The sequence below is a fragment of the Trematomus bernacchii genome, unplaced genomic scaffold, assembly GCF_902827165.1.
Source record: "Trematomus bernacchii unplaced genomic scaffold, fTreBer1.1, whole genome shotgun sequence".
NCBI classification, from domain to species: domain Eukaryota; kingdom Metazoa; phylum Chordata; class Actinopteri; order Perciformes; family Nototheniidae; genus Trematomus; species Trematomus bernacchii.
This window is the reverse complement of record NW_022987564.1, coordinates 8288550-8316427: the sequence shown is the minus strand read 5'-3', so window position 1 is coordinate 8316427 and position 27878 is coordinate 8288550. Positions and strand designations below refer to the sequence as shown.

At 40.6% G+C, this 27878-nt stretch overlaps 1 protein-coding gene across 1 annotated transcript; it reads left to right on the top strand.

Annotated features, from left to right (window-relative positions):
* Positions 1-619: 619 nt before the first annotated feature.
* On the top strand, positions 620-27525 carry fam91a1 (family with sequence similarity 91 member A1). The gene is made up of 24 exons (XM_034124796.1): positions 620-917; positions 2216-2300; positions 3012-3163; positions 5384-5441; positions 7859-7926; positions 8220-8333; positions 8876-8966; positions 10101-10163; positions 10472-10578; positions 10722-10760; positions 12545-12657; positions 13455-13561; positions 14098-14210; positions 14347-14433; positions 14591-14720; positions 17528-17676; positions 18255-18389; positions 19293-19393; positions 19891-19979; positions 20879-21025; positions 21444-21548; positions 22158-22281; positions 22384-22453; positions 25536-27525. The coding sequence occupies exons 1-24, from the start codon at positions 846-848 to the stop codon at positions 25719-25721; spliced, it is 2505 nt and encodes an 834-aa protein (XP_033980687.1). The 5' UTR covers positions 620-845; the 3' UTR covers positions 25722-27525.
* Positions 27526-27878: the final 353 nt, after the last annotated feature.

Below are 27878 nucleotides of genomic sequence, written 5' to 3'. Positions count from 1 at the left end.
GAAGTATAACATATTGGCGCCATAAATAATTCCAAGGGACATATACAAAGTGGGGACCTGGAATATATTCTGTGTTGTTAGGGGTCCTTGGCTGAAATAAGAATCAGTAATATCTGCAGTAGAATGTAAAATGTGCATTAATCTGTGTCTGAAAATAGACCCCTCCAAATACGCTATTAACTGTTTGGGTGATGTTGCTACAAACCACAATGACCCATGTTATACAGGCTTTATTTGAAATAGAAGTACGCTGTTTTTGTTTGTTGAAAACAGGCAGTGGTGGAAGAAGTACTCAGTTGTTATACTTTAGTAAAAGTAGTAATACGTAAGTGTAGGAATACTGGTAGAGTACAAGTATAAAGTAGCATCAAATCGAAATACTCAAGTAAAGAGATGCACCTCCAAAATGTACTTGTATGAATGGGCTTGGTGCAGGCTTTTATTTGTATGTGTTGATAATAAGAAAACAAAATAAGACATATCCTTTGAGGCAGGTTTTTGAGGTGAAACACTATCTTTCATTTTGATATAAATTAGGTTTGTTTGATACTCCATCACCTCTCATCTCTCACTGTGCTCTTGAGCCCCATTCACATCCACCGTCACGCCTCGACCGGAAGTGACGGATGTAGCCACGAGCCCGACGAACGGCTTGTTCGAAAATACAACAAGGAAGTGACCGTTTATTGTAAAGGAAAATAACCACCGGATAATAAACGCTCTCCTCACGTCGGGGGTCGCCTTGCTCGGTTGTTGGGTGTCGGGGGGGTAAAGTCACCGTGGACTTGCCCGAGGTTTCAGGTCGTCTCCAGGGATTCTGGTTGTAGCCAGCAAGCTAGCTAGCGATGAACACGGACGTGGAATTTCACATCAGGCAGAATTATCCTTGGACCAAGCTTCCTGCTAATGTCAAACAGGTACCGTATTTTTAAGCTATCCTCAGGGGGAAGGTGAGCGGGGAACACCGGTGTGTGCTGGGGGGTGAACCTGTCAATGTCACCGCGGGGCTCTGTGTCATACAGCTGTCAGTGTCGCACCACTCGGTAAATAACCTCTGCAGAAATACAGCCGGAGCCACAGCTGGCCATCTTTACATTACAGCCCCTGAAGCTACCCTGGCTGGCATCACGTGACAGGCTGCTCAATAGGTGGCGTCACATGATTTTAGCGCGTGGATATCATTCATACCTGTGTGCATAATGTGTGTTTTAACTATAGGCTTGCAATGTCGAAGAATTACGAAGGTTATTTTATTATGAATAGTCTGTATAACCCCCTCCTCCTGCATATACGTTGTGCTATCACGCTAGCATGTCGTGCTGAAGTGGAGGCGGGTGTATGTACACACAGAGGCTCTGTGCATCCTCACCAGAGATGCACACCCTTGGGAAATATCAGTTTTTTATTATGTTGTAAGTCTTTTTGTCTGACAAACATGAATGCATCAATATGGAGGGATTCAAAAATGATGGTTAACTGCAGCACAGCACCCAAAGGTGTTATAGTTTCAGTGCTTTGCTCATGGGCATCCTGGCAATGCCCAAGATGTGACTGGCTCCTCTCCAGCTACCAGTCAACATGACATACTTGGTCTGTGCAGGGACTTGAACTAGCTTCCCTTCGGTTCCCAGCGGACTGAGTTAATGCCGCCCAAAGATGTGTGTGTGCATCTACCCAGAGGCACAATAAAAACATCCAAGTGCCCAACAGGATTGCTGCTGGATCAAATACATATCCAACATCATTTGCACAACTTTGCTCCACTGCCCAAAGGCTCTATACCTCAAGGCTTTTTGGGAGTCATCTGTTTTTTGTTGAAATAATTGAATAGTTTTACGGATGCGCATTGTTTCCAAGTTTCTCTCTCCCGATAAAGATATACATTTCAATTCAGGTTGTTTTCTTTCTCTTAAATTTAAATCTACACCGCTTACTGCGTGGGTATAACTACCAGAGGCCAGATACTGCTGTGTCCCTAACTGAGTCGAAGGCCTGCTGTAGCCAAAACAATTAACTTTATTATGACACTGACAAAGTGAATACAATGTGAATGGGTAAACTAGGGCCAGGAAATGTTCTAGCATGGGACAATTATACACATTGCACAGACAATGGTAGAAAGATGTTGATAAAAAGGGGCCCAGTAGGTCATTTTACGCCCTAAAATGTGAATCAAACCATGATCCTAACCTTTGTGCTTTGTTTTGCTCTGCAGTGTTTGGGGAACTCTCAGCGAGAGTATGAGAAGCATGTGCTGCTCTACAGCATCCGCAACCAGCTGCGATTCCGCAATAACCTAGGTGAGTTACGATTTTACCTCACGCCAGTGCTAAACATACACCTTGTACAGTACTCACACATGATGATACGCTGCTGTGAGATTAAAAGAGCTAACATATTCACTTACATTAAATAGCATAATAAAAAGGCATAAGGAATATGTGGACTAGCAGAATATGTGCCCGGGTATCTAAAAAGGCAGTTAAGCAAAAATTGCACCTGCACAAGGCCATCTTCCCAACAAACGCATTCTCTCACAGGTACATTCCCTGGAATATTGGTAATACTTGACCCCCATTTCGGTACGATGTTATGTGTATGAACAGGTAATGCGGTTTTAGTGATATCAACACATTACCTATATAATTTCCCAGTGTCTAAAACACTTTATGTAATCAATTGTCTAACTTGCTATGTGACCTTTTGAAGCCTATTCAGTATTGTATAATTGTTCCTTTTATTACCTGGATTTACCTATTTTAGGTTTCCCGGAAGTATGACAGCATGAAAACTCATGTTATATGTGGCTCAGTGGATAGAGTGCTGGACTTCGAATTAGGGGGTAGCAAGTTCGAGTCCCACTGCAGTCAGCATGTCGTTGTGTCCCTGGGCAAGACACTTCACCTCAAATTGCTCCTGTGGAGATTGTCCACAGTACTGAATGTATGTAAGTCGCTTTGGATAAAAGCGACTTACAAATGACATGTAATGTAATGTAATTTTATGAACAGTGCGCCACGTGAGGAAGGATGAGCGCAAGTATTATGAGGAGCTCCTGAAGTACAGCCGTGACCACCTGATGCTGTACCCCTACCACCTGTCTGACATCATGGTGAAAGGGCTGCGCATCACTCCGTTCTCATATTACATAGGAATCATGGAGGTAAGCCACTCCTGCTGCAATGCACAACAGAAAATGAAGAATGGGGTTTGATGTGGAAAGGCTTAAATTCATCAGGATTTGTGTTAGTCTTCTCAAACACCTGAACATCTATCTTTGTAAACACAGTATGTGAAAGCTCTGGCTGATTTCCAGCATTGCTGTCTTCTGAAACCAAAGACAATAACAAAGGTGATTTTCACATTTCCGTCTGCGCTTATAGAACAATGAGCTGGGTAAACTGCAAGGCGACGAGCAGGAGTTGTTATTGTTCATCAGAAAAGATTCACTAATTGGTTTCGGAGCTCCGTCTCTTATTTAAATTGAACAGTGCCTCATTTTTGGCATCCCTGGTAACTACTGTGGAAAAAGCAGTTTTAGACTAAACAAAGAATCCATACAGCCATTATAATAAGAAAGATCTAAGCTTTTCACAACCCCCTGCAGCTATTTGTAATGTGTTCTTTGAATCTTGGAAATATACTATATGATATGGTACACCTGAAAAGATTTGCTGAAAAAATACCCTTTGTTGCAGCTACACCTTAATCATGTATGCACAGTATGTTACAGGAGCTAGCACTATTGAGCCACATTATTTTAATTATATTTAAATTGCATGTATAACCAGAGGAACATGATGTAACATGATAGAGCTGCATCAAATAGATTTAAGATTTATTCATAAAATTGCTGCTGAAAATCCAAAAATCATAGTTTTATTGAAAAAGTAGATAATCTCAATAATTCACACCACATTTGTAGCTACTGAAATATTAGAGATTCTATTTGAAAAAACATAAACATTTATATTTTAAGCAACAGACACAGAGTTATATTAGTTAAAGAGAGTTTAATTCATAACTAAGACAGACTCATTTGATACAAAGAATCCCTTTTAAAAAAAATATAATTTCTTATGTGATGAATTCACACAATATGACAACAGACATTCAAAGCATTTGAAAACCTCAATAGAAACTTTGAATTAAAGACGTCCATATGACATGGCATACATTACCACCATCATCAGATAGATATATTCGGTTGTTCTATAAAATATTCTGTCTTGAGTATTTCTATGTTGATCGACCTGGCATCAGTCAGGCACTAGGTGTCAGTCAGAGTCTAGTGAAGCCTCGTGTAGCAGCTGAGAGACACAGCACTGATCCCAGGATAAACACACCCAGAAACATGTTTTCTGTTTGCTCTGCAGTCATTTTTGGCTTTGTCCGCATCACGCCTCACCCTCTCTGATAAGTCTGTAACACTTTCTCTGAGACTTTGACCAGGACCAGTACTTCTTGACTCCCGACAATAATGGATACAACAACTCATCGAACTGTTTCCATGGTGCTGTAGCTTGAAAAGTAATCAATATACATATAATAGTTGGATGTTTTTAATGACAGTAATGCGCCTGCATCAAATCAAACTTTATTTATACAGCAATGTTCATACACAGATAGTAACACACAGTGCTTCACAAACAATAGACAAAAATAAAAACAACGCCCCCTTCTAAGGTGATAAACAGAGTAGTATTATATAATTATGAAAATTAGAAACACTTGATGCCAACAGAAGTCAATAAACACAGAAGAATAAGAACATAAGAATCTATAAGAATAAATATAATTCAATTAAAAGTCAAGTTAAAAGCGTGGGTAGTGAGTTGGCTCCTGAAAGTATGAACTTTCTCTGTAGTCTAGTTCCCTCTGTTCTGTTACACTTGAAGCTGATTACATATATTGTGTATCTTTTTTCATAATGCCCTCAGATATATCTTTTCAGTTTCTCCACCCTGTGTGTTTACTCAGAGAGGGTGTGTGCAGATGCCAGCAGCCACATATGATTGTTCCACATTCACATTACTTCCCCCTTTCAGAGAAGATATGACTAATAAGCCCAAAAGCTCTTTCTTACAACTCAACTTAAAAAGGCTTCTTTCATTTGCCTATGCATGCTAAACTTAACTTGACTGAGCTTTTAATTGTGGCCGCTGAATTGCCGAAGGCTATGTCATATTCTGATAATCCGTTTTAAGCACTTAATGTAAATGGGTTGTAGAAATTAGCACAGCCGCCCAGATCTGCTAATCCTGTTATTAACCAGAGGCAGAGGGACACAGAAAGGGAAAGAGGGAAATGAGTTCAATTATTTTCCCTGTGTCCTTCCTGTCTCCACCTTCCCTAACTCTCCCTTCCTTCTTTGCACCTCCAGGATATTATGAACAGTGAGAAGAGTTACGACTCCTTGCCCAACTTCACTGCTGCTGACTGTGAGTTTTTCCTCATCCGTATTTTTTTCTCAGTTCCCCCCCCCTTTGCTAGGGTTGTTGGAGGTCGTTCATACGGTCATTGGAGGGGCACATTACATTTAAACTGGAGATATTCAAGAGTTATCGGACATTTTGTTTATTCACGGGGCGAAATCAGCACCTATAATGAAACTAAAGCTGGAACAAATTGATTATTTGATTAACGGAAAGCTAACTGTTTTGATAAATCGTTTTAATAAAACATATTGGTTTGGTCGGACATATAGAGCAATTTAAAGAGATTTCCCTCAGCTAAAATATTTTCTGTTTTGATTCAAATGTTGTTGTTTTTTTTAACACGGAGCATGTCCTGTATCCAATATAAGTAAATTAAGCCAAATCAAATATTTTTACGGAAGTTGGGTATATTATTTGTTGATAAAAATAAGTTTTCTTAGTGTTAGCATTGTGCCTCTGCTTTGACGAGGCATGCCTTTCCTATAAGACTTCTACCACTTTCCCTCAAACAACAAACTAATCTCACTATGGTTTTTTTGACAGCTTATTAGAGTAACGATTTTCAAAACCCCCTGACAAGCAATAATCAATCTGAAACGTGTCTCTGTATCTCTGTAACAATCCAGCTCTGGTAAATAGATTTATTTTGGATTGACTGATATAAATTACATTTTATAAAGGATTATAAATTGCTTTTCTGCAATGATAATACTTGACCAAGGAGCTGTGGTTCTCGGTAATGATTGTAAAACCAGATTAAGATTGTGTCAAAGCTGGAAGTGTACAGGCAGTTGTAGCTTTCTTTGTCTTTCTGCTGTCAAGTGTAAAGGGCTTTGGCGTTGGCCTGTGAGTGGCCGAGTCCTGGCTGAGCAGGACCTTCACGCTGTGGGGACAGAAGGCTGCCAGCAGGGGCTTTTCTCCTCAAATCTCTCTGAAGGAGCTTTGGAAGTGTGTCATGCAGCAGTGGGTGGCTGGAGAGACAGCAAAGTGCGTGTGTGAGAGTGTTTTTTAGTAGGCGGTTGTTTGTGTGTCTGTGAAAAGGCAGGATATGCGTGCAGGATTCTGCTGCGATAGTAGGCCGAAATGCGAACATCCCTTATTTGTCCCTGAATGCGCTGGCAGCCGTCCCAGCACATTCTGCTCTGCCCCTTCCAGCCATGGGCATCAGAGGCTTGAGGAAAGGACAAGGTGGGATCTAGAGTCAGATAATTATACCTCTACCTCTGTACCAGCTTTACAACTGTGCTTCATGGGCCAGTATTTTCTCAAACAGACCATACGTCTTCATTTATTCACAGATAAAAATGCATGCACACGCTCACTCTTAAGATACCTCCCTAGATGGATTAGTGGTGCTTTTGTGTCTCTGTGTGTTTGGATTGTCTAGAAGAAGAATTGGGAGGGATGAAACCCTCTTTAAGGGTCACACATGCAGAGCACACAGCACACACAGTGACATTTGTTCTCTGCTTTTAACCTATCCTAGTACCAGGAGTCTAGTACTAGGAGCAGAGAAGGTGTGTGGTATTTGTGTATACGTACCCCTTCAGCAGAGTTGGGATGAGTCACTGCTGCCGCTCGTCAAGCTTTCTCCGAAGCCACTCTCAAATATGAAGTTGGAAATATCCAGAAAAAGCTCATTCTCAAACTTCTTTCTTCTTGCTGTAATTCTCTGCTGCAAAGCCTCAAAGTCTGTAATTGAAAAATGCCTCAGACACTTTTTTCCAAGCTGTACTGCAGCCAGAATGATATGTCTTAGTACATGTACAGCAGTGGCGAGCCGTGACTTTTATACCTAGGCCCTCTGACCCCCACCCCTTCCCTCGAAAAAAACAGCGTATAGTTCAGCGGAATATCAAAACAAAACGCATGAATGAAAGCGACCCTCTACCACACAAAACAACACCTGTAAACACCCAATTTGTGTTCTTTGAAATTGAAAAGGATATTGCATTGTGTTTGTTACTTTCGTTGCAGTTGTATGTCTTAAGTGTAATTTGGCATGCTTTTATTTTTGAAGGCGAGTTTACGCTGTTGACAGGAAGTTGTTGTTGCTATGGAAACAAGAAAAGCTTCATAGCGGGCGGAACTTGTCATAAAGTCCGCGATAATAAAACCCACCCATTTAGAGGGAAGATATGATTGGTCAATTGTACTGTCATTTGACATTACTCTCTCGTTCAGTTAGGCGAAGTCCCGCCCATTTACCTCCGACCCATGGGACCTTATTTCGGAAAGATTATGTATTGAAGTCAATGGGGAGAGAAAACTAAACTAAAATAATATATATATATTTTTTTTTAATGTTTTTAAATATTATTTTGTAGAATATTTTAGGCCTTAGACATTACATGTTCAAGGCCAATTACAGAGTCATAATTGAGTTTGGCTGACTTTCTCCTTTTCTCATCATTCCACAGGTCTGCGGCTGCTTGGCATCGGGAGAAATCAGTACATTGACCTAATGAACCAGTGCAGGTCGTCCAAAGTAAGACATGTTTATAATACAGCCTTTTAAATAGATGTGTTCAAGTTAGAAAAGTCAGTGTAAAGTGCATATGGGAATATTTAATTTAATCCAGCTGTATTTTCTCGGATTTAGCCGACAGCAAACTGCATGGCAATTCTCAATAGATAGAACGGCCTAATAAGTATTTACAAAAGCCAGAAAACACACAATATCATTCCACCATTTTCTTCACAATTATTAGCACATATCATGTTAATTAGATTGTAGTGATTTAGTCTGACCTCACTTTATAATTTTGTCTCCTTTTTCAGAAATTCTTTCGCAGGAAATCAGCGCGAGACCTGCTCCCATCCAAACCAGTGGAGATCTCTGTGGAGCCGTGGTGGACGGCGCAGACCGGCTACATCACCGAGGACGATATCAGGGTGCGATAAGTGCTCTGCCTCTCTTATTTCCCATGTTTAACCATGTGTATGGATTTGTAATGTTTAGTATTAGCATGCAGGGATGGATACAGTGGAAGGAGAGTTGGCAGATTTAATTATGTTATTTTATTTCATATAGCAAATGCAAAACTGTACTCTTTTAATCCTTATTCAGTTTTATCTACAGTTCATGTATCATTGATTTACAACATAAGTGAGAAAATATGTTGGCTGGTGTTGACTTTTCATTGAAGATTCTTACACGTCACCCACCAAGCTACAATCATTGATCGTACGAGCGCCTGCACTGCATGTGGAGATCTCACCTGACTACAAATAAATACCTGCAGCGTTCCCAATACTTCTTCTCCCCTCCATAAATAGGAAAAAATAAACTCTGGAAAAACAGTCAAGGAATTCATACATTTCATCATCCCAGAGACTGTCCTACCCCTGTTGTTCACTGGAGGCTTTTTTGACGAACAAAGCCACATATCCAGGTGTGCTCTTATGTTGTTTTTTTTCTTTTTGTTTGTTTACAGATCTGTTCCACAGCAGAGAAGAAAGCCATTGATAAGATGATAGACACTGGAGCTCAGCTGGCTGGAACAATGGAGTACAATGTGGTGTTAAGTGAGTATCTGTCACATGTAATGTTCAAATTAAAACACCTGAAACTAATCAATCATAATCATAATCATAATCAATGTCATAACAAAGTGACGTTTACACCCTGTGTTAAAAAGAAACAACAATTATTCATTTCAATAATGGTTTGCTACTTAGCAAGAATGTCAAAATATTACTATTATTTACTTTTAGAGATTCTTTAACATATAGAAGCAAAGGATATTGACATTGTCACTCTCTTTTATAACAATTTTCAATTATTTTGCACCTATTCATACTTTCAGCTTTGTCTAGTTCATATGTTGTTGTATTTAAAAGATGTCTCCAATCTGTTCCCCTTGAATTTTATATTTAATTTGAGGTGGACTGAATATTTCAAACACAAAGCATTTCAGAGTGGATTGCTTCACGGTCTTACTTTTTCCAAATTAGATTTGTTCTAGTCTCCTGTCCCACCCTTACATCCGGTTTCAACAGGAATTATGGGAACACGTTGCCCCAAAGGGCTACTCTCTTTACGGCTTTACGATCCTTATGCTGCCACAAAGAGATTAAGTATTATTGGAAATGAGTGCTGTTTAAATAGTTTACTGGTGCAGATGGAGCATTACAAATCTGCAATAGCAGTTGGGGACTGAGGTAGTTTTTGTTTATTTATTTTGTATCTACCTGCTGGTACAGGATGAATTAACCTTCAGAACTAAACTTCTTTTTAATATAAAATTACATTTGTTGGCATAAATGGATAATTGTGTTTGCATCTTTCAAATTCAGCTAGCAAGAGGCAAAATCCACTTATGATATTATGGTGTGAATATCACAGATGAAGCTGCAGTCGTGTCCACGCAGTTTAAATGTTAATTAAAGAAGAGTTTCACAGTCATGAACCCCGGGCCACTGGAGTGCTGCTGACTGAGTTGGAACAAATACAATTAGATACAGGAGTCACAGGCAATTTAAATACAAGTCGCAGTTCAGATGAGATTTATTAAGCCATTCTCATATGTGCAATACACAGAACAGAACTGTGTACATGTTAACAATAACAATTTGGTATAGTAAGATTTGTTTTTCTGAATGTGGCAACCATATAATTGGTTCAATTATCCTAACAGTATATTTGTCTTTTCACTCTAGGCTTGTACAACCGGGGCTTCATATACGTGGATGTTCCCATATCTGATGACAGCTGCATCTCAGGTATGTGTGTGTGTGTGTATGTGTGTGTGTATGTGTGTGTGTGTGTTTAACATCCTGCCATTAACCCCCCCTGAGTATTTCCTTGACTGAATGCTATATTTACCTTAATTACTAATAATATAATAATAATAACTGTGGGGAAATAAGCTGTGATTATGGGTAATTGACTGATCTGAAACGAGGCCTAATAGTGTCATGAAAGATGCATACAGTATTTAAAACAAACAACTTTTTTGCAAAGTGAAATTATGTTTTTTTTAAAAAGTAGTATCTATTGGAATGTGTGTTCACCCCTCTGTGTGTTTCAGTTCCCCCGCTGGAAGGCTTTGTCATGAACCGCGTCCAAGGCGATTACTTTGAAACACTTCTCTACAAAATCTTTGTGTCCATTGATGAGCAGACGAACGTAGCGGAGGTACGCTACAGAAACACCTTTTGTTGTTCTCTCCTGTTGTGTCTGCTCAATGACATATGACTGTGTGTGTTCAAAGAACTTTTCAACTGAGTCCTATTTATTTTTCTTTCCTGATCTGCCCCCATCCCCCCCCCCCCCCCCAGCTGGCAAATGTGTTGGAGATTGACTTGGACTTGGTGAAGGTTGGTATCCACTTGCTGCAGAATGTTTCTATAGTAATATACATACTAAAGTTGTGTTTTTCACAAGAGGAAGGAAAAGTGGTAGATCTGGGGACTATTGCGCCGCTTTCCAAAATTGACACCAACAAAACAGGGTAATTTCCTCTGGTTCCACTGAGGTTTTGAAGAGATTTTGAGAGATGCTTTTTGCCTCTCTGTATGTTTTCAAAGCACACAGTGTAGCAGCAGAAAGCAATGAAGTGAACAACCTTCTTCACTTTTTTGCCAATTCGTTTTTCTGAGCCAAATATTGAGATGAAAGTTTGGCATGAAAGCTGATACATCAAAACATTTGTATTTAAATGTGTTCCTTTAGTGTTTGCTTTCAGAAGGCATGCTTTTATCAAATTTGACTACCGGTAATGTGTTGTATAACACATTTGTCGGAGTAGTAGATTGGCCATAAGAATTTTAAATTAAATTGTGTGCAAATGAATGAGAAAGGAGGGATAATATGTAGCTTAGCAAGTTGATTTTAATGCACAATTTGGCCATACATTCTGAACACACACACGCTCCCACAGAAACACATCTGAGAGATAGCCTGTGACACACACACACTCACACACACCCACCCCATGACTGATGAGGGCTGAGCAGCACCATTCCAGTTGAATTGGTGCTCGAGTTTGACCCAGTTTTTCCCAGTTTCCTATTCACTCTCGATCAGACACTGAGCCAAACTCCCAGTGTTGTGACCGCCGGTGTGAAGAGCTGAACTCCCCTCCGTCCCTCTGCCTCAGTTCATGCCTGCAGCGTAAAAGCAGCACTTAACAGAAACGGCTGAAGGCTGAGGAAGCCGCGGTTCTCCAGGAGAAAGCCGGTAACTTTAGAGTTGATTGAGATGTCTGAGAGGTCTCCTTTGTGCCGAACCCTTTCCCATTGTGACTTAAGTTTAAGTTTCTCTTGTGTAATGACTGTCTCATGGCCTGAGTCACTTGAAAAAATAAATCCTCGCTCTCTTTTGATATGGTAAGAGGAAGGGAGTTGAACTCGGCTTACACCTCTGTGTGTTGAGATGTAAGAAGCAATCATGCCCCTAACTTGATTGAGGTGACCTGAATACAATCTAAAATGGCAAGCCCAGTTGACCACTTTAAGGAAGCCAGCTGACTGTTTAGTGGAAATGTTGAAGTTTTACCCTTTTGGATTTGGTTCAGGTACCATCAACAATGAATGACTTGTTATTGTAATTCCTGTTTGGTGTTGAGAGAGCCTCACCTGAAAGAGTATCCAGGTAGCATCCAGTCTCTCTTAGACCTTCACAAGTCAACATTGTTGTCAGTAGAACCCAACCTAGTGGAAAAAAAAAGCAATGTCCTTATTTTGAGATGTTTCACAAGCAATCATACAGGAAGACAGCTATTTTAAAAGGAAAGCTACAATTTTTGCCACCCGCCGTCTCGAAAAAACCATACTGTGAATAAGTGGTGCAATCCACTTTGTTTTTCGCCTTTTCATTTCCAATTCTTATTGTCTATGCTCACCTAAAGTACACGGAGTTCGTCCAACTCTTTTGTGAGGAGAAAGGCTTCAAGATTCTTCACATTTTTGGCTTGATTTCCTTGAAAGTACTTTATTTTTAAAAAGCTGTATAATTAATGTATACATTTCCACATTAGTAAAAGTCAAGGAGAGTGACAGGTTTAAAGTTCATGATAGTAGATGACGTATTACGGTGAAAGAGTATCAGATTTTTGTGGGTCAAACAACTTTTGATTTTTGTTTTATTAATGTTTTATCAGAATGCAGTTTCCATGTACTGCCGCCTCGGCTTCGCTGTGAAGAAAGGTCATGTGATCAGCGCAGAACAGCTCCACCCCTCCTGGAAGAGCGCTCCGTCCTCCAACAGATTCAAGTATGTACAGACAGACACTTTAAATCGTCCATTTGTCCCCATAATTGTTTAAATATATTTGTCAACCTTTTACATACCAGTATGTTTTGTGCCCTGCACCTTCATCCACCTAGAAAATCCTTTAAAAATATGATATGTAACTTTTGCATTTAATTGTCTAAGAATAAGTAGGGCCATGTTTTACATATTGTTGAGTTGTGTAGTTACTAGGAGACAAATCGGCTATTTTAATAGAAGTTAATGGTCCCATTTCATTTGGTCTTCTGTAATGGCGTCGTGTGGCCTCTGAGCATGCGCCAGTGTTGTGTTTGTTTGCCAGAATTTTTAACTGGAATTTTTTATCCAGCTCTAAACGAGACTTTTACTTTACACTTTTAAGATCTTCGACATTTTTAAATATATAAGTTAATGGAAGATATCAGAGAAACAAGCTGAGCACATGGCAGCCAAACAGCGTCAGAGATGTGAGACTGCTTTATTCAGTATTATACCTGGAGACATATTCTGATAATTGGGCTTACGGTAAAAATCTCCTGAACCATTTGATGAAAAAATGAAGCAATTCTAACTCGGTGAAGGTCACTGCATTGACAAACTCCCATGATCCCACGCTGCTGCACAAATTATTTTGTTATAATTCTGAATGAGAGTCCCCAAGTGGCAGAAAATTGCTTATTCTTGGACAATTAGATTTCTCTTAATATTCAATTATTTATTACGTTTTAATAAACTACTACACTTGGTTTGATTGTGTTGATGGTGCTCTCTTTAATCCCTGTGGCTCTCTCCTCCGTCAGGAGCACCGTGGACCCTCAGAAGATGCTGCTGTCCTGGGACCAGGGCAGTCCTGTGATGGAGGGGGGCTCCTCAGCCACCGACACCGACACCACCAGCCTGGAAGAAGGTCTGAGTGGCCACACACACTCACTCACTCACTCACTCACTCACTCACTCACTCACTCACTCACTCACACTGCATTGAATGCAAATGAAAACACATCTTGATACACAAAGCCCTTTTCTTAATATTGCTTCAGAAGTTTTGAAGAAGCAGCGCTAATTAGTCCCAGAGAAAGCTTAGTTATGCTTCTGAATTTCATTCTCACATTATTAGTTGTTTTTCTAAGAAGTTTTTATTTGTGGTTTAATATTAACTTTGTTATGCCTATTAGGGTGCCAATTTGGTGTTGCTGAGACTAACAAATTGGATATTATCAAAGTGGCTGTCAACATTTATGTGTTCTATTTTCATTATTTTAAAAAGAGACACGGTTTGTGTTGGACCTTGAAAACACAGAACATTTGACATGAAATCATAAGCTCATATCCTCAGCGTATGAATCGGACAGCCAAGTAGTTGTGCTTTTGCATATATTCATGTTCATTCATTGAGTTATGCATTTGGTATACCGTATGTCTGCTTTTTATTTGTCTCTGCAGCAGAAACAGGAAGCGTTAGCAGCTTAATCATCCCAGCTGCTCCCACCAAGAGGATCGCCTTCCTGTTTGACTCCACTCTCACTGCCTTCCTCATGATGGGCAACCTGTCTCCGGTCAGTCACTGAATGTGGACGCTAGAAAACACACCGATTCTCCATGATAAAAAGCTGAATAGAGACATGACGATTTAATCACAATTAGATTTGGACTGTGCATCCTGACTCCTCTGTGTATTTGTTTCTCTGTCAGAACCTGAAGAGTCATGCAGTGACCATGTTCGAGGTGGGAAAGCTGTCCGATGAGACTCTGGACAGCTTCCTGGCTGAGTTGGAGAAGGTGAGACCAGCAATGGAAACAAAGAAAATAAATACTTGTTAGTGTATCTAGTTCAGCCTCTGTCATAAACACCAGAGTATGCTAAATTACAGCGCAATGTACTGTACATGCTCAGAGGTTTAAACAAACATGTATCTCGTGGTGTCTCTGTCTCCAGGTGGAGAGCACAGCAGAGGGCGAGGCTCAGCGTTACTTTGACCACGCTCTCACCCTGAAGAACACCATCCTTTTCCTGCGCTACAACAAAGAACTCACTCAGGACCAGGGACCAGATATCCCTAATATAGGTAAATATACGGTTACTCCCTCTCTGTCCTCCCCATTATAGGTAAATACATGCAGGTGTTATTCTCCCATACCTGTTTATACATGTGGTTAGTTGGAAGCTTGGAGGTCCGAGTTGTTTGTGCATTTTTACTCAATTTTGTCTGCTGTCTGCACACAGTTCCCTCCTTGCTGTGTTGTTAGTTTTTTTGCCAATAATTGATATATAAATGATATAAATGAAGCCAGTTCAGTACTGGTTGTTTCAAAATCACTTGGAAATTGGAAAATGTCAATCAGACAGAAATGTAAGGTGAGAGCTGGAACGTGCATTGTGAACGTGGTGGTGACTTAAGTGGCTCATTATAATGTTCACTGCCAGATGAATTTCTACTCTTTTATAGTACCAGTAGTCTTCATCACAATGTGAAATTCAGGATAAAAAAACACTCATGGAAATATCTGGGTATAGGGATGATTTGTGGGGGTTAACTGACGATAATTGTCAGCAATCATCAGCTGTATGACACTCTTTTCCAATTTACACCTTGACTCTACTCTAATAATATTATTACATATTTTGAGTTATCATTAACACAATTGAGGCAAACAACCACTGTAAATGAATCTTATTCAACTACTTAATGGTGGGGTAGGTAAGTTTGAGAAACCGGCTCGAGATACACTTGTTATATTCCATGGAATGCTCTTAACATCCTGATAGCAATGAATATCTTAAGTGCTTTGACAAAAAATCCATAAAAACATATTTCATCTGTGGAAGCCGTAATACTGTAAAAAGCACGACCAATCATTTTAGCCGGCCCGGCTAAAATAACTGGATGGCCTACCTGCCTGTCAGCCTTCCACCTGTGCACAAACTTATCTCGTGCCCTCATTGGTCATGTGCGCGTTCGTGTGTGTTGGAGGAGGGGCTCTGGAAGGAAGTCTGAAGGAAGGGGCAGATTTTTTTTCGGCTGCGTACTTTCAAATGGTTTCTCCATTCTTACCTACCCTACCTTTTAAATCTGTGGTTTTCAATAATAAATCACAAGCAATGAAAGATTTAGAGATATCTTTATGTGAAGGTTTTGCCTAAGACTGTAAACCTTTTTGGAAGCAATGAAGAGGAAGTGGATCTTCTATTTGTTCTACTTTTGGCAAACTTGTGTCAAAACTTGTCTCTCTGCTGTATCTCCCCCTCACCTGTTTCAAACTTGAATATATGACCATATTTTATTCAAGTCTCTCCTAAATATTGTTAAAGGCCTGTCCATCCAGAGTGAAGCTGTATTGTTCTCCTGGAGTCTCTAGTGGGAGTCGGAGAGGACCAAGCTAACTGAGTTTCCCTGTAACAACGGTTGTGACACCAGATGCTGTTTGTTTGCTTTGGCAGCGTGCCTCTCTTCTGATTGTCTTATCTCTCAGTCGTCCTCAGCTGCTGCTCGAGACGTCTGCTGGGGAGCGAGCACACTGAGAAGCCCGCTGGGTGAAGCCCACAATGATACAAATTATAATGAGAATAAATAATAAATGATTATCAGATTGCAAAAATCAAGATCCAAACCTTAGACAATACAATGTGAAGCAGCAGCCTCATTGCATATTGTGAATGGCTCTTATCTGTTTTACTCTGAGTGTCTGAGATTCAGTTCGTTATTTGCATCTGCTTCACTCCGGTTATGATTTAACATTAATTATCACCTTTAGCACTTAATAGACACCTCTTAGACTTATATCTAGCATGCAAAGGTTGATTATTAAATCAAAGAAGGCCATGTTGACACTTTCTCCTTTTGAGAGGACTTTCTTACAAGCGTCTCTTTGGAGAGAAGACTTCTCTTGACGCCACTGTTATAAATAAATCATCTTTACTGGGCTCTCTGGATGAAGTTCTTCAACCCAGTTGCTGTTTGATGCATCTACACTTGGTAGAATGATTGACAGGATCTTTATTTGCACTCATTGCTTCTGTACGCTTCTTTTTCTTTAAAGCAGGGGACGCCAAACTCTTTTTATTTTAACAGGTCAAACAATAGTAAATGCGTATTTTACAACTAGTTACAAAGCAAAGAATGAAACGTTTCTAGAGCAGAAATTGTGCCACCGAAAAAGAAAATTCCATGAAAATAAATGCACCACTTCTAAACTGTTTAATGTTTGACATTACTGTATTTCATGGATGCACCCACATATTACAAACAGTATTTCTATGTCTGCTGCTCTTAATTTAGGAATACTAAAGCCTAAAAAAATTATGAGGTGTGTAAATCTGAAAACAGGGAAAGATAAAACTACTGACAAATACTGGTTTATGTTCCTAGCCTAAGCACCAACTCAAAAGACTACAATGAAAATGTAAGATGTAAATCTGTAACTCTAATATTTAGATGTAACAAACAGAAATGGCAGGTCGGGTAAAATATTGGTTTCATAGCCAAGATGTTGAAATAAAAACAATTTCACTAAATCTAGTTGACATCTTGTGCTTAAACTTGGATGTGTACTTTCAGTGCAAATCATGACAAATAATACTGTATGCTCAAGCCATGGCGTATAGATAGTTTGGTTATCCCTGTTTGAAAGGAATAGTAAGTACAGTAAAAGGTAACAACCAGCAGCTAGTTAGCTTAGCTTTGCATAAATACTGGAAACAGGGGTAACAGTTGGCAATTCATTCTTTACTCTCTTCTATTCTTCTACCATCCATGAAGTAACTTCACAAAACACCCAAATACTCAAACTACATGCATTCAGCCCGATGACTCACAGTAAGATCTCAGCTTGTTTGGTATAGAAGTTGAAACTGAGCCTGGTTTGTCCCCTCCAGGTTTCCCCTTGGACATGTTGCGCTGTGAGAGCCTGCTGGGTCTGGACCAGGCCACCTGCAGCCGGGTCCTCAACAAGAACTACAAGCTGCTGGTCTCCATGGCGCCGCTCAGCAACGAGATCAGACCCATCAGCAGCTGCACGCCTCAGGTACGACTCCTGGAGGGAGGGAGGGGGGGAGCGGAGGGGATACTGTGTCACCCTGGGATCAAATGATCACCGTTGGAGAGTTGTGAGACAGTGTGAGACAGTTTGTGCATGTGTGGTCTGTTTAGTTTGCCTTTTTCTGTGTGTACACACTTGAGTGATCTGTTGCCGTGTGTGTGTGTGTGTGTGCTTTGTGTGCACTCAGTCTGCAGTTGCCCCCAACAACAAGGCTATACAAAGAGAGGGAGGAAGGAAGGGAGAAAGGCTCATGAGTAATTCCTCTGCCTGGCTTCAATCCAGCTTTCTCGCTGAGCCCAGAGAGACAGAGGGAAAGAAGTTAAACTCTTGTTGTGCCATTCACGCTGCTCTTTAATCGCACACTACTGGGAGTCAGTGAAGTGGAATTCAATGAATGTGTTGCTTTGTTTTCTGCTTGGTTCAACAATGGCAGCTTCAATTTCAGCTTCTTCCACAGAAAACACAATGACTCTCCTTTGTCTCTGTTACTTACCTTCACTTTAAGCGTGTGTTTATGTAAGAAATTCAATGGAAAAAGCATTAATGTGTGTTTCTACCCACAGCATATTGGCCCAGCTATCCCTGAGGTGAGCTCCATCTGGTTCAAGTTATACCTGTATCATGTGACCGGCCAGGGCCCGCCCTCTCTGCTGCTCTCCAAAGGCTCCAGACTCCGCAAACTGCCAGACATTTTCCAGGTTAGCACATACTAATAATTAATCAGATAAGTGCACAGTTGAGTAAGTAAACGTATGCTGATAAAGATTCTGTACAAGCTTAAGAAATCTTTTTGAAGCCGGATAAGAAAAGCCCTGCACGATGTGATAAGAAAAACACATTTTTTGAGCCCGATCAAAGATGTGACTGCACACTTTTTCACTCGTCTTTGACTCCTGCCCTTTCAAATGTTGACCTTGTCGCTCAGTTTGTAATCAGAGCACCGGAGGTACATTTTCCTTCATCTCCTTCTACCTTCATTTGTAACTCTGCGCATCACAATCACATTCATATCACACTGTGCACCTGCATTTCCCGCACCAAAGGCTTCCCTGATACTACTGGAATGTTGTAACTATCCGTGGAATGCGAGACGGTGAACAAAAGAGAATCAGATTTTCACAGAAGAGCAGGTTATATCATGCAAATGGGTCACTTTATCGGAACAAACAGCATGTGTTTTTCTTGCTGTCATTTGACTTATTTAAAAACAGTTGTCTTACATAGTCATTTTAACTGAAGGATTTACCTCCTTGTAAAACACAAACGCCTCACTCCTTTATATCATGGAAAAGCTCTAACTCATTAAGAGGTCAAACTAGCTGCAGGGTGTGGGTTTAGTTATTATTAATCAGTTTTAGGTTTGGTGCGGTCAAGTTGACATGTCAGTAAACAGAATACAAATAATTCCTCTCAATAAGATTTTTGACTGAGATTATACATGAAGAAACCTTTTCATGTTATTTGAGTCTAGAGGTACTGTTACATTCCACTTGTGTTAAGTTCCTCATTATATGAATAACATTATTCTTATCATTGCTCAGTACGGTACATAATGAGCAGCTGTGAGTTCTTTACTTGACCCACATTCTGTTTCTGTCCAGACCTACGACAGGTTGTTGATCACCTCCTGGGGTCACGACCCCGGAGTCGTGCCAACATCCAACGTGCTGACCACCATGCTCAATGACGCGCTCACACACTCCTACTGCTGATACTAATCCAGGTAAAACCAACTTACTGTAAATGAGCGCCCACTTTAACATTGAGGTTTCGTTGTTCTCTTAATTGCATCATCGTGTTGTGTTGGTTGGTGGTGTGTGTGTGTGTGTGTGTGTGTGTGTTGTGTGTGGTGTGTGTGGTGTGTTGTGTGTTTGTGTTTGTGTTGTGTGTGTTGTTGTGTGTGGTGTGTAGTTAGTGTGTGTGTTAGTGTTGTGTGTGTGTGTGTGTGTGTCGTGTGTGTGTTGTGTGTGTTGTGTGTGTGTGTGTGTGTGTGTGTGTGTGTGTGTGTGTGTGTGTGTGTGTGTGTGTGTGTGTGTGTGTGTGTGTGTGTGTGTGTGTGTGTGTGTGTGTGTGTGTGTGTGTGTGTGTGTGTGTGTGTGTGTGTGTGTGTGTGTGTGTGTGTGTGTGTGTGTGTGTGTGTGTGTGTGTGTGTGTGTGTGTGTGTGTGTGTGTGTGTGTGTGTGTGTGTGTGTGTGTGTGTGTGTCCCTCCCTCAGGGTCACGGTATGCACGGCCACGGAGAAACCGTTCACATCCCGTTCCCCTTTGATGCAGACGATCTGGAAGGAGGTGAGTTTTTATCCGTGGATAAATCTTTTAAATGATACAGTCGTAAAAGAGGTGTTTTTGGGTGTTTCCCTTCCCTGTAGTGTGCATTTGATCTCGAAAATATGTTACAGTCGAGGCACAAAATACAGATAGGAACTCTGAAAATTAGCTTAATAGGGCCCCTTTCATTTGTGTTATTACAAGAATAATTTAATTAAAGTAATCCAGAGCAAGGCTTAAAGCTACATTTATTTTCTCATAGGTCTTATAAAGAAATAATTTTAGCAGAAGCAAACATCCGATAAACTGAATATGGCACAGTTTTAATTGTTTACAATACAAGTTATTGACACAACATGAGAAGAGAATTTTTGGCACATTTTTGTTCACATTACTATTTTCACATCTCAATAAAGACTTAAACTTAAAACAAAGATCAGTATTATCTAACGTAGCAAGAAATGGCAGACTTCAACATTTGCTTTCCACTTCTATTAACCTTGAGTTCATGAGTAAAAAAGCCACACTGGTCCTCTTCAAAATCATGCATTAAATAATGAATAAGTCATATTGCAATATGAGTGTCCTGTCACTGTCATGTTGCGTATAAATAATTAACATAACATGAGTCAAGCTATTCAACTTTCTCTGGTTCCTCAAATATTCCGTTTTTGGGCTTAAGGGTTTAAACACGTCAAACATCATTAAAAGGATTGGAATCCTCTCAAATCCTTCTCTTGTGATTTTGTGTGTGTGGCTTAACACTAACACTGATCCCCTTAATACATTTGCTGTGACAATATTACATCCTCTGCAGAAACAGAATTGATATGGATGCCATGCTGCACACATATTAATATGGCGTCTTGTTGGAGTGAGCTTCACTGCCGTTGTTTGTGTTGTCTCTCCTCCCTGCGCAGACTTCTCCCACTCCAACATGTGTGTGCACAAGGCGCTGCAGAAGCTGAAGGAGAACGTGGACCTGGAGCACCAGTGTGGCTACATCACCATGCTCAACGCCAACAACCGGCACCGACGCAGACCCAGCGAAGGCAATGAGTGCAGAGGTAAGACACACTCTTTTTTTTGTTGCAGATGTTTGTATGTTAGAGACAAGACATAGAGTTGAATTAGTAACCATGACTTTGCCTCGGCGGCCATTAACACTGATAGTGCAAATTGGATTAAGCCCACAGTCCAGTTTAATTATCCTGTTTGCTGCATAATGTGTCCCTTATTGTGATAGCCTTTGCTAATGGACACGGATCGAACAGCATTAGCCTTTACCTTGAGATTCACTGATTTAAATGTTGCTGACATAATTGAAACACAATTTATTTTAATTGACCTCTCAAATGTATTCAGCAAAATTGATTGAATCAAACTTGTTTTTTTAAGTAGCTTCTTAATTAAAAGTCTGTGATCCAGCTGTGAAACAACCTTTCTGTGTCTTAATGCTGATGGAGAGTTGTTGCCTTCTTTAAGGGGAAACTCATCTGGGGGGGGGCCTGGACAACAATGGCAGTACTGAGTCATTTGAGCTTGTGACAGAAGAAAACAATGGGGAAACCAAAGCAGCAAAGACAGACAGTAAGGCTACTTTTTTGATTAAAGGGATAATTCACCCAAAATAATAATTAAAAAAATACTTTTTCTATCTCTTACCTGAGTGCTCTTTATCAATGGAGGTCCATTTGGTGTGTTTTGCAGAATGTACAAGATACTGGCATTAGAGAATTCTGCTTTCTCTCAAGTGTAATGAAAATAAACGTCACTCGGCTTATGGTGCACACAACTCATCAGCAATGTCTCTTCAGAAATCATGACCTGGTTTCTCAAAATAATCAGGTTGTGTTATTGTGAGCAGTTTTAAAGTAGGAACTCATGTTTATACCGAACAACATCTGAAAACGGTATCACCATGCAGACGGCTAGTTCCATTATATTTAAAAGAATACAGAAATATCTCAAACACTTACAACAAACCTATCCAGATTGAAAAAACGCATTTTTGCTTTTGAGGTGAATTGTTCCTTTTTAATATGCTTCTTTCCTATTCGTTAACCTTCAAATGACTTGATCAAATGTTTGAGGGTTGGGGGAGACAGTGAAAATTAGCCTTTCTATGCTAATGTCTTGTGTCTTAAGTAGTAAAGCGTGTCCTCACCATCCCTCCTCTCCGTGTCTCTTTTCCTTCAGGCCTTTCCTCTGAAGATGAGTGGGTTCCTCTTGAGCTGTGCTTCGGCATGCCCCTTTTCAGCTCCGAGCTAAACCGCAAAGTGTGTCGAAAAATCGCCTCGCACAGACTGTGCAGCAGCGAAAGGTACAAAAAAACAAAACACCCAGCGTCCTCAAAGATTTCACTTTTGTTTAAAACTTTGAAAAAGGTGTAAAGACGTGTGTTGTGACTTTGTTGTTGTTTCAGCCTTCAAGAGCTCCTTTACTCGAGCCGAAAGCTATCGCTGAAGGTGTTGAACTTCGTTCAGTCATTCCAGGTACAAACACTCTGCTCACTCTACAGGTTCACTCTTGAGAATACTTGCAGAAAAGAAAAGGAAATAATGTCTCTTGAAAATATCAGCAATCAGAAATGTATTATTTAAAATGAAATCTGTTAAGAGTTAATCAAGATTAAAAACTGATTAATAATTCATGCTTGTATCCTATTTAATCTTTGATTTAATCTGCTTTAGAAACAACGTTGTGCGGTATTGTGAGAGAGAGAAGGATTTAAAAAACGTTAGAAAACAACATAATTAAATCTTTGTAATAACCATCTACACAAATAAATATTGCATCTTCAATCTCGAGATAATGAGATAATTAAGACACTATTTTGATGCAATAGGATTAAAGGTCCCCTATTAAACAGTTTTTCATCAATATATTATAGGTCTCAGATATATACAAAACATGTCTCTGAAGTGTTTGGCTGAAATACCAAACAGATCATTGCAGCATCCCATAATCCCCTCTGTTTCAGCCCTGTTTCAAAAGTGCTGATTCTGTGTCTGTAGCTTTAAATGCTAATGAGCTGCTGCTGGCCACGCCCCTCTGAGAGATGATTGGTTGAAAAAAACACAATGGTGTTCTGGGAGGAGATTCAGGGGATAAGGTGGGGTGGGGGTTACCTTGGGTGGTGATTGGCTAATGGTTACACAAGCCAAAAAACATTGTGACATCACAAAGTGGCCAGAATCTGATCAGCTCATTTTCAGACTGGTTTTTATATAAATGGATCAGGACAAAAGAGAGCAAATCTTTTTTCCTGTAACTTTCAGAATCGCTTACCACAAGAGGGATTTTGCATAATAGGTGACCTTTAAAATAACTGCCTGGCGGCTCTTTTATCAAACCTTTTGTGTTGAATGAGTACTGGGTTAGATAATACCATGTGCTATTCTTTACCATAAATATTTTTTTAAGAAGAGTTTTTGATTCTATACATTTGCCAAACCAATCTTTTTTTTATCCTGAGAGGACCTACATCCAGTCTGAAAAAATACTTCTAAGTGAGGGTAAATACTGTAAAGAAACCTTGGCTTTTTATTGTAATTCTTTTTAGAAAAGATGAAAGACAACACATGTACATACCAAACAGAAAGGTAGTGTGTATTGCACATGCAGTGTCCGAAAATTGGAGCATAAAATGCAATAAAACGACCATAGTTCACTCTGAGTGCAGCCACACAGGGTGGAGGATATGAGAGCCGGGTTGAGATAAAGGTGAAGTATTATTTTGAAGTATCACTCTTGGAGACAATGTATTCGGAGACTATAGAGAGAAAATAAATATTAAGCAGAAAGGAACATTAAATCCTAACAATTTAGTAGGAAGTGTAGTTTAAAAGAACACAGGAAGTGATAATAACAAATATGTACAACTAACACAACACAGATGTGCAGAAGAGGTAAGAAACCCCCCCAGGGCTTACAGTCAAAATGTATCCTTAAACTACAGATATTTGTTGCCTTAACATAAGATATTTAAAGGTCACCTACAGTATTATGCAACATCCACGTTTCCTTGCCTTTTATACATCAACATGTGTCCCCCCCCCCTCTGTGCAAAGAGATTCTGAAAGTTTCAGGAAAAAAGATTCGCTCACTTTTTGTCCTGATCCATTTATATAAAAACCTGTCTGAAAATGAGCTGATCAGATTTTGGCCACTTTATGGCCCCCCCCCCCCACCTTATCACCTGAATCTCCTCCAAGAGCACCATTGTGTTCTTTTTAACCAAATATCTCTCTTGCGGCTTTCACACCAGCGCTTTTCCCTTTCTAGCTCCTAGCGAGAGCTTTTCTGGTTCAGCTCCGGTTTCCCTTTTCAGCTCCCGCTCTGTTCACACCGCCCAGAGCTGCCGAGAGATTTTCTCCCACAACAACAACGGGCCGGGGACTGCGTCGGGTCGACGATCGTGTTGCTTTTAATCATACGAAGCCAGATTAAATTAAATAACGACTTCTCCAACCTTATACTTTTCTCCAGAGTGCCGTGGTTCATTGTTTATTAATGTGTTTCAGCGGCATTTACCGACCGCTGCAGTGCTGGCCGCTCTTCAACGGGAGTTTATTCTCCCGTTAGCTCACACGGCTCTAAAGTATTCACTGTCTGACTGTCACACAAGCAGCTGATACATATCCCCAGTTCCCCTTAAGTGAATGTGTGTCAGTCTGAATTGACGCTGTTTGGCATCACAACGCTGTTATGAAAGTTTCTCTGGTATAACATGGGTGATGTTAGCATAGCAACCGAAGCTAAACTGACTACTTGCTAAGCCGTGTTCTACAGGCACATTTTACCGGCGTATTTTTCATTATGATTCTACTTGTGATAGTCGGACATGACAACCTGTGCAGCCCATGTATTGATTCCATCCGATAGCTGCTATAATAACAAACAAAACGTCTGCCTGCTCTCCACAATGATCAATAACAGCGAACGGATGGTCAAAGTAAGGTTTCCTGCACGCCTCGACGTAAGCGACGCCGCGTCATAGCTCCAAAGCTCTTGCCTCTGGACCGACAACTTTTTGGAGCTGGAAGTGAACCGCATTCCGGAGCTATGACGCGCCGCCGCTGCGGTGTGAACAGGAAAAACCGGCGCTTTTCAGGCTCTAGCTCCCAGCAGGAGCTGGAAAAGCGCCGGTGTGAAAGGGGCATCAGAGGGGCGTGGGGAGTGGCTCCTTATTTTCATCTAAAGTAACAGACAGAGAATCAGCTCTTTTGAAACAGAGGGGATTATGGGATGCTGCATTGATCTGTTTGGTATTTCGAGACAAACACTTCAGAGACATGTTTTTTATATATCTGAGACCTATAATATATTGATGAAAAACAGTATAATAGGGCCCCTTTAAAACTAAAAAGACAATATAAGGGAAGGGTAAATGTGAATATTTCTACCTGATGTATCTGTTCCTCTTTGACCGTTTGCATATTTTACCTCCGCATCTTTAACCGCATGATTAGTAAAACAGGAACCATTCTACTTGGCCTTTAGCAACTGTTTTGTCCCAGAGTAACGACTCTTGTGTTCCTGGTTGTCCTGATCCACTGTGCCCTGTGTCAGCAGGACAGCATCCAGCCCTCTGACATGGACAGCGGCGTGTCGAACCCTCTCAGTCAACCCCCGGCCGAGTCCGGCGTCCCCCTGCCCGCCCTCAACCTCATCTTCAAGGACGGGCAGCTGAAGGAGTGGAGCGGGCGGGCCCCTCCTCCTCTCGACATCTCCGCTCTGCAGAAGGACCAATCCACATAAACCCACCTCCCCAAAAAACAGATTTGGCCATAAGGAAAAACATCCTCATCAAAAAGGCCCCTCCTCTCACTGAGGGAAATTGTAAATCGAGGTCCAGCCCTGCATCGTGTCCATCAGTCTTGGGAAAATTAGCCCCGCCAGCACTTCATCACCTACTGTATGAGGAATCTCCTTCTGACAGTGTTGCCCCCCCCTCACTGTTCCCCTCTGTGATTCCTCATATTCGTAGCAACGCAGTGTTATCTGTTGGGAGTGGTGCTATTATCACAGTATATAAGTGATGCAGGTAAACCTTACCTGGAAGATCATTTACCTGGAAACACACACGCTGTTCTCCACTGACTATCCCCCCCCTCCCCACCCCACTCTTCTTCAATCTATGGGTGTTCTGTGAGAGCGAAGTGGTTATTAATTGTATAGATGTTATTGAAATGACCCACAAAATATATGATGAAGTGTGACATCGGCAGGACTCATTTGACAATATGCATATTCCAGGACCAACTTTCAGGACGGATGGAGTCCAGGTTCAGCCCCCCTGTGTTGTCTCACGTTACGTGATCTGATGCATGATACTGTTGCACAACTCATGAAAAATACTTTACTTGTAATCAATGTCGGGGGCATTTATTATTTGCACTGTGCAGGATTTCTTCAAACCTGTGGATGAAGTAATGTCATGTAATTCTTTTTAAACGTTGGATTCCTTGTATTGCGTACCTGGTTTTAGACGTTAACCACAAGACAGGTTTTCCTCTTGGAATTTAACTGGGCATCAGAGAAACTGCAGTTTTTTTATTCTTTGTCATCATTATTCTTCAGTACAAGAAACACCAAAGACCCTTTTCTGTTCCTGTATTATAAGTTTTACTTTCTTTCCTTTATTTTGTCAGCCAATCAAAAATGACAAGGTCTATAGGTTTGATTAGCTTACTTTTGCCTTTTTTAAGTGATTTATGCACATTTGAACAAGTGTCTACAACCAATACAATCATCAATATTGAGCCATAAACTACCAACATCGCCCTGTTGAAGAATTTGAGAAAATTAACTAAGTTGACCTGATTGCATGGATTGTTAACAGTCAGGTTTGTGTTTGACCCCGGCCTGCCGCAGCCAGTATTTCCCCCTGGATCGACTCCAGTTAGTGAGCAGTGCACTCTCCAAGGGTTTCTGTTTACACCGTGTTGAAAAATGGGGTTTGTAGTCCAGAGAGGAGAAGGCAACTTCGCTGTGAAGGCTGTCACAGACCCATGGGATGGAAATGCTAATGCTCTGCCCGGTGTTTCAGAGATGTTTTGGCCCAAGAGTCAGAAGTGTTTCTTGAGTTTTCAGTGTGGCTCGAAGAATATAGATCTCCTTTTATTGCATTTAGAATGCTAATCCACTTTGTTGAACATTTTTCTTGCATTTCTTTTTTTTTTTAAAGGAATCTGTCTCCTGCAGTTTTTGACCCCACTTGTGGTTGTTATTTCTAATAATATGATGCCGAAATAGAAAAAAAAGGACTAACATGAGGTCCGGTTGAAGCATGATGACTGTGTAGAAACTGTTGTGTGTAAGTTGTGTATGCGTGTGTTGTACACCTTACTCTTGGTGTGTTTTTCATACACGCCTACCTTTCACAGGTCAAGTTGCAGTGCTCGGTCATCCTAGATATCCCCCATCCTCCACTACAGTGTTTAAACAAAATGCTAGTTTTATATGTCAGCCTATATTTTAGGAAATCTTTGTTGTAGCTTGTTTGATGGGACTGTGAATATCATTGAGTGAGTTCATAATGCTCTTGTAATTAAATGGGATTGAAAAAATATGAACGTGACATTCCTTCAACATGCACTTCCTCCATCCTTACTCCATTTTCCCCTCTGCTCCAGATACATGTTATTATGATGAATAAATATGTAAAAAGTATATGAGAATATAAATAAATATGTTATAAGAACAAACTCTTTTTCCTCCCTGAAATGTCTGTCTGTGTCGTTCTTCCTCTCTTTGTTGATTTGTATCACTGATTTCTACCTCTACTGCCTCTGAACTGTAGCCAATCACATTACATGACATTAAGCCGTACTCGGTAGATGTTTTGCTCGCCAGGTGGAACAGATGGCGAGCAAGACGCAGCGGTCCGGATGCTCTGTCCATCTGCCTCGAGTA

Coding starts and splice junctions, on each gene's coding strand:
- fam91a1 (XM_034124796.1), top strand. CDS start 846: ATGAACACGGACGTGGAATTTCACATCAGGCAGAATTATCCTTGGACC. Junction 14,211..14,346: donor TGATGGGCAACCTGTCTCCG/GTCAGTCACTGA, acceptor TTTCTCTGTCAG/AACCTGAAGAGTCATGCAGT. Junction 22,454..25,535: donor ACTTCGTTCAGTCATTCCAG/GTACAAACACTC, acceptor CTGTGTCAGCAG/GACAGCATCCAGCCCTCTGA.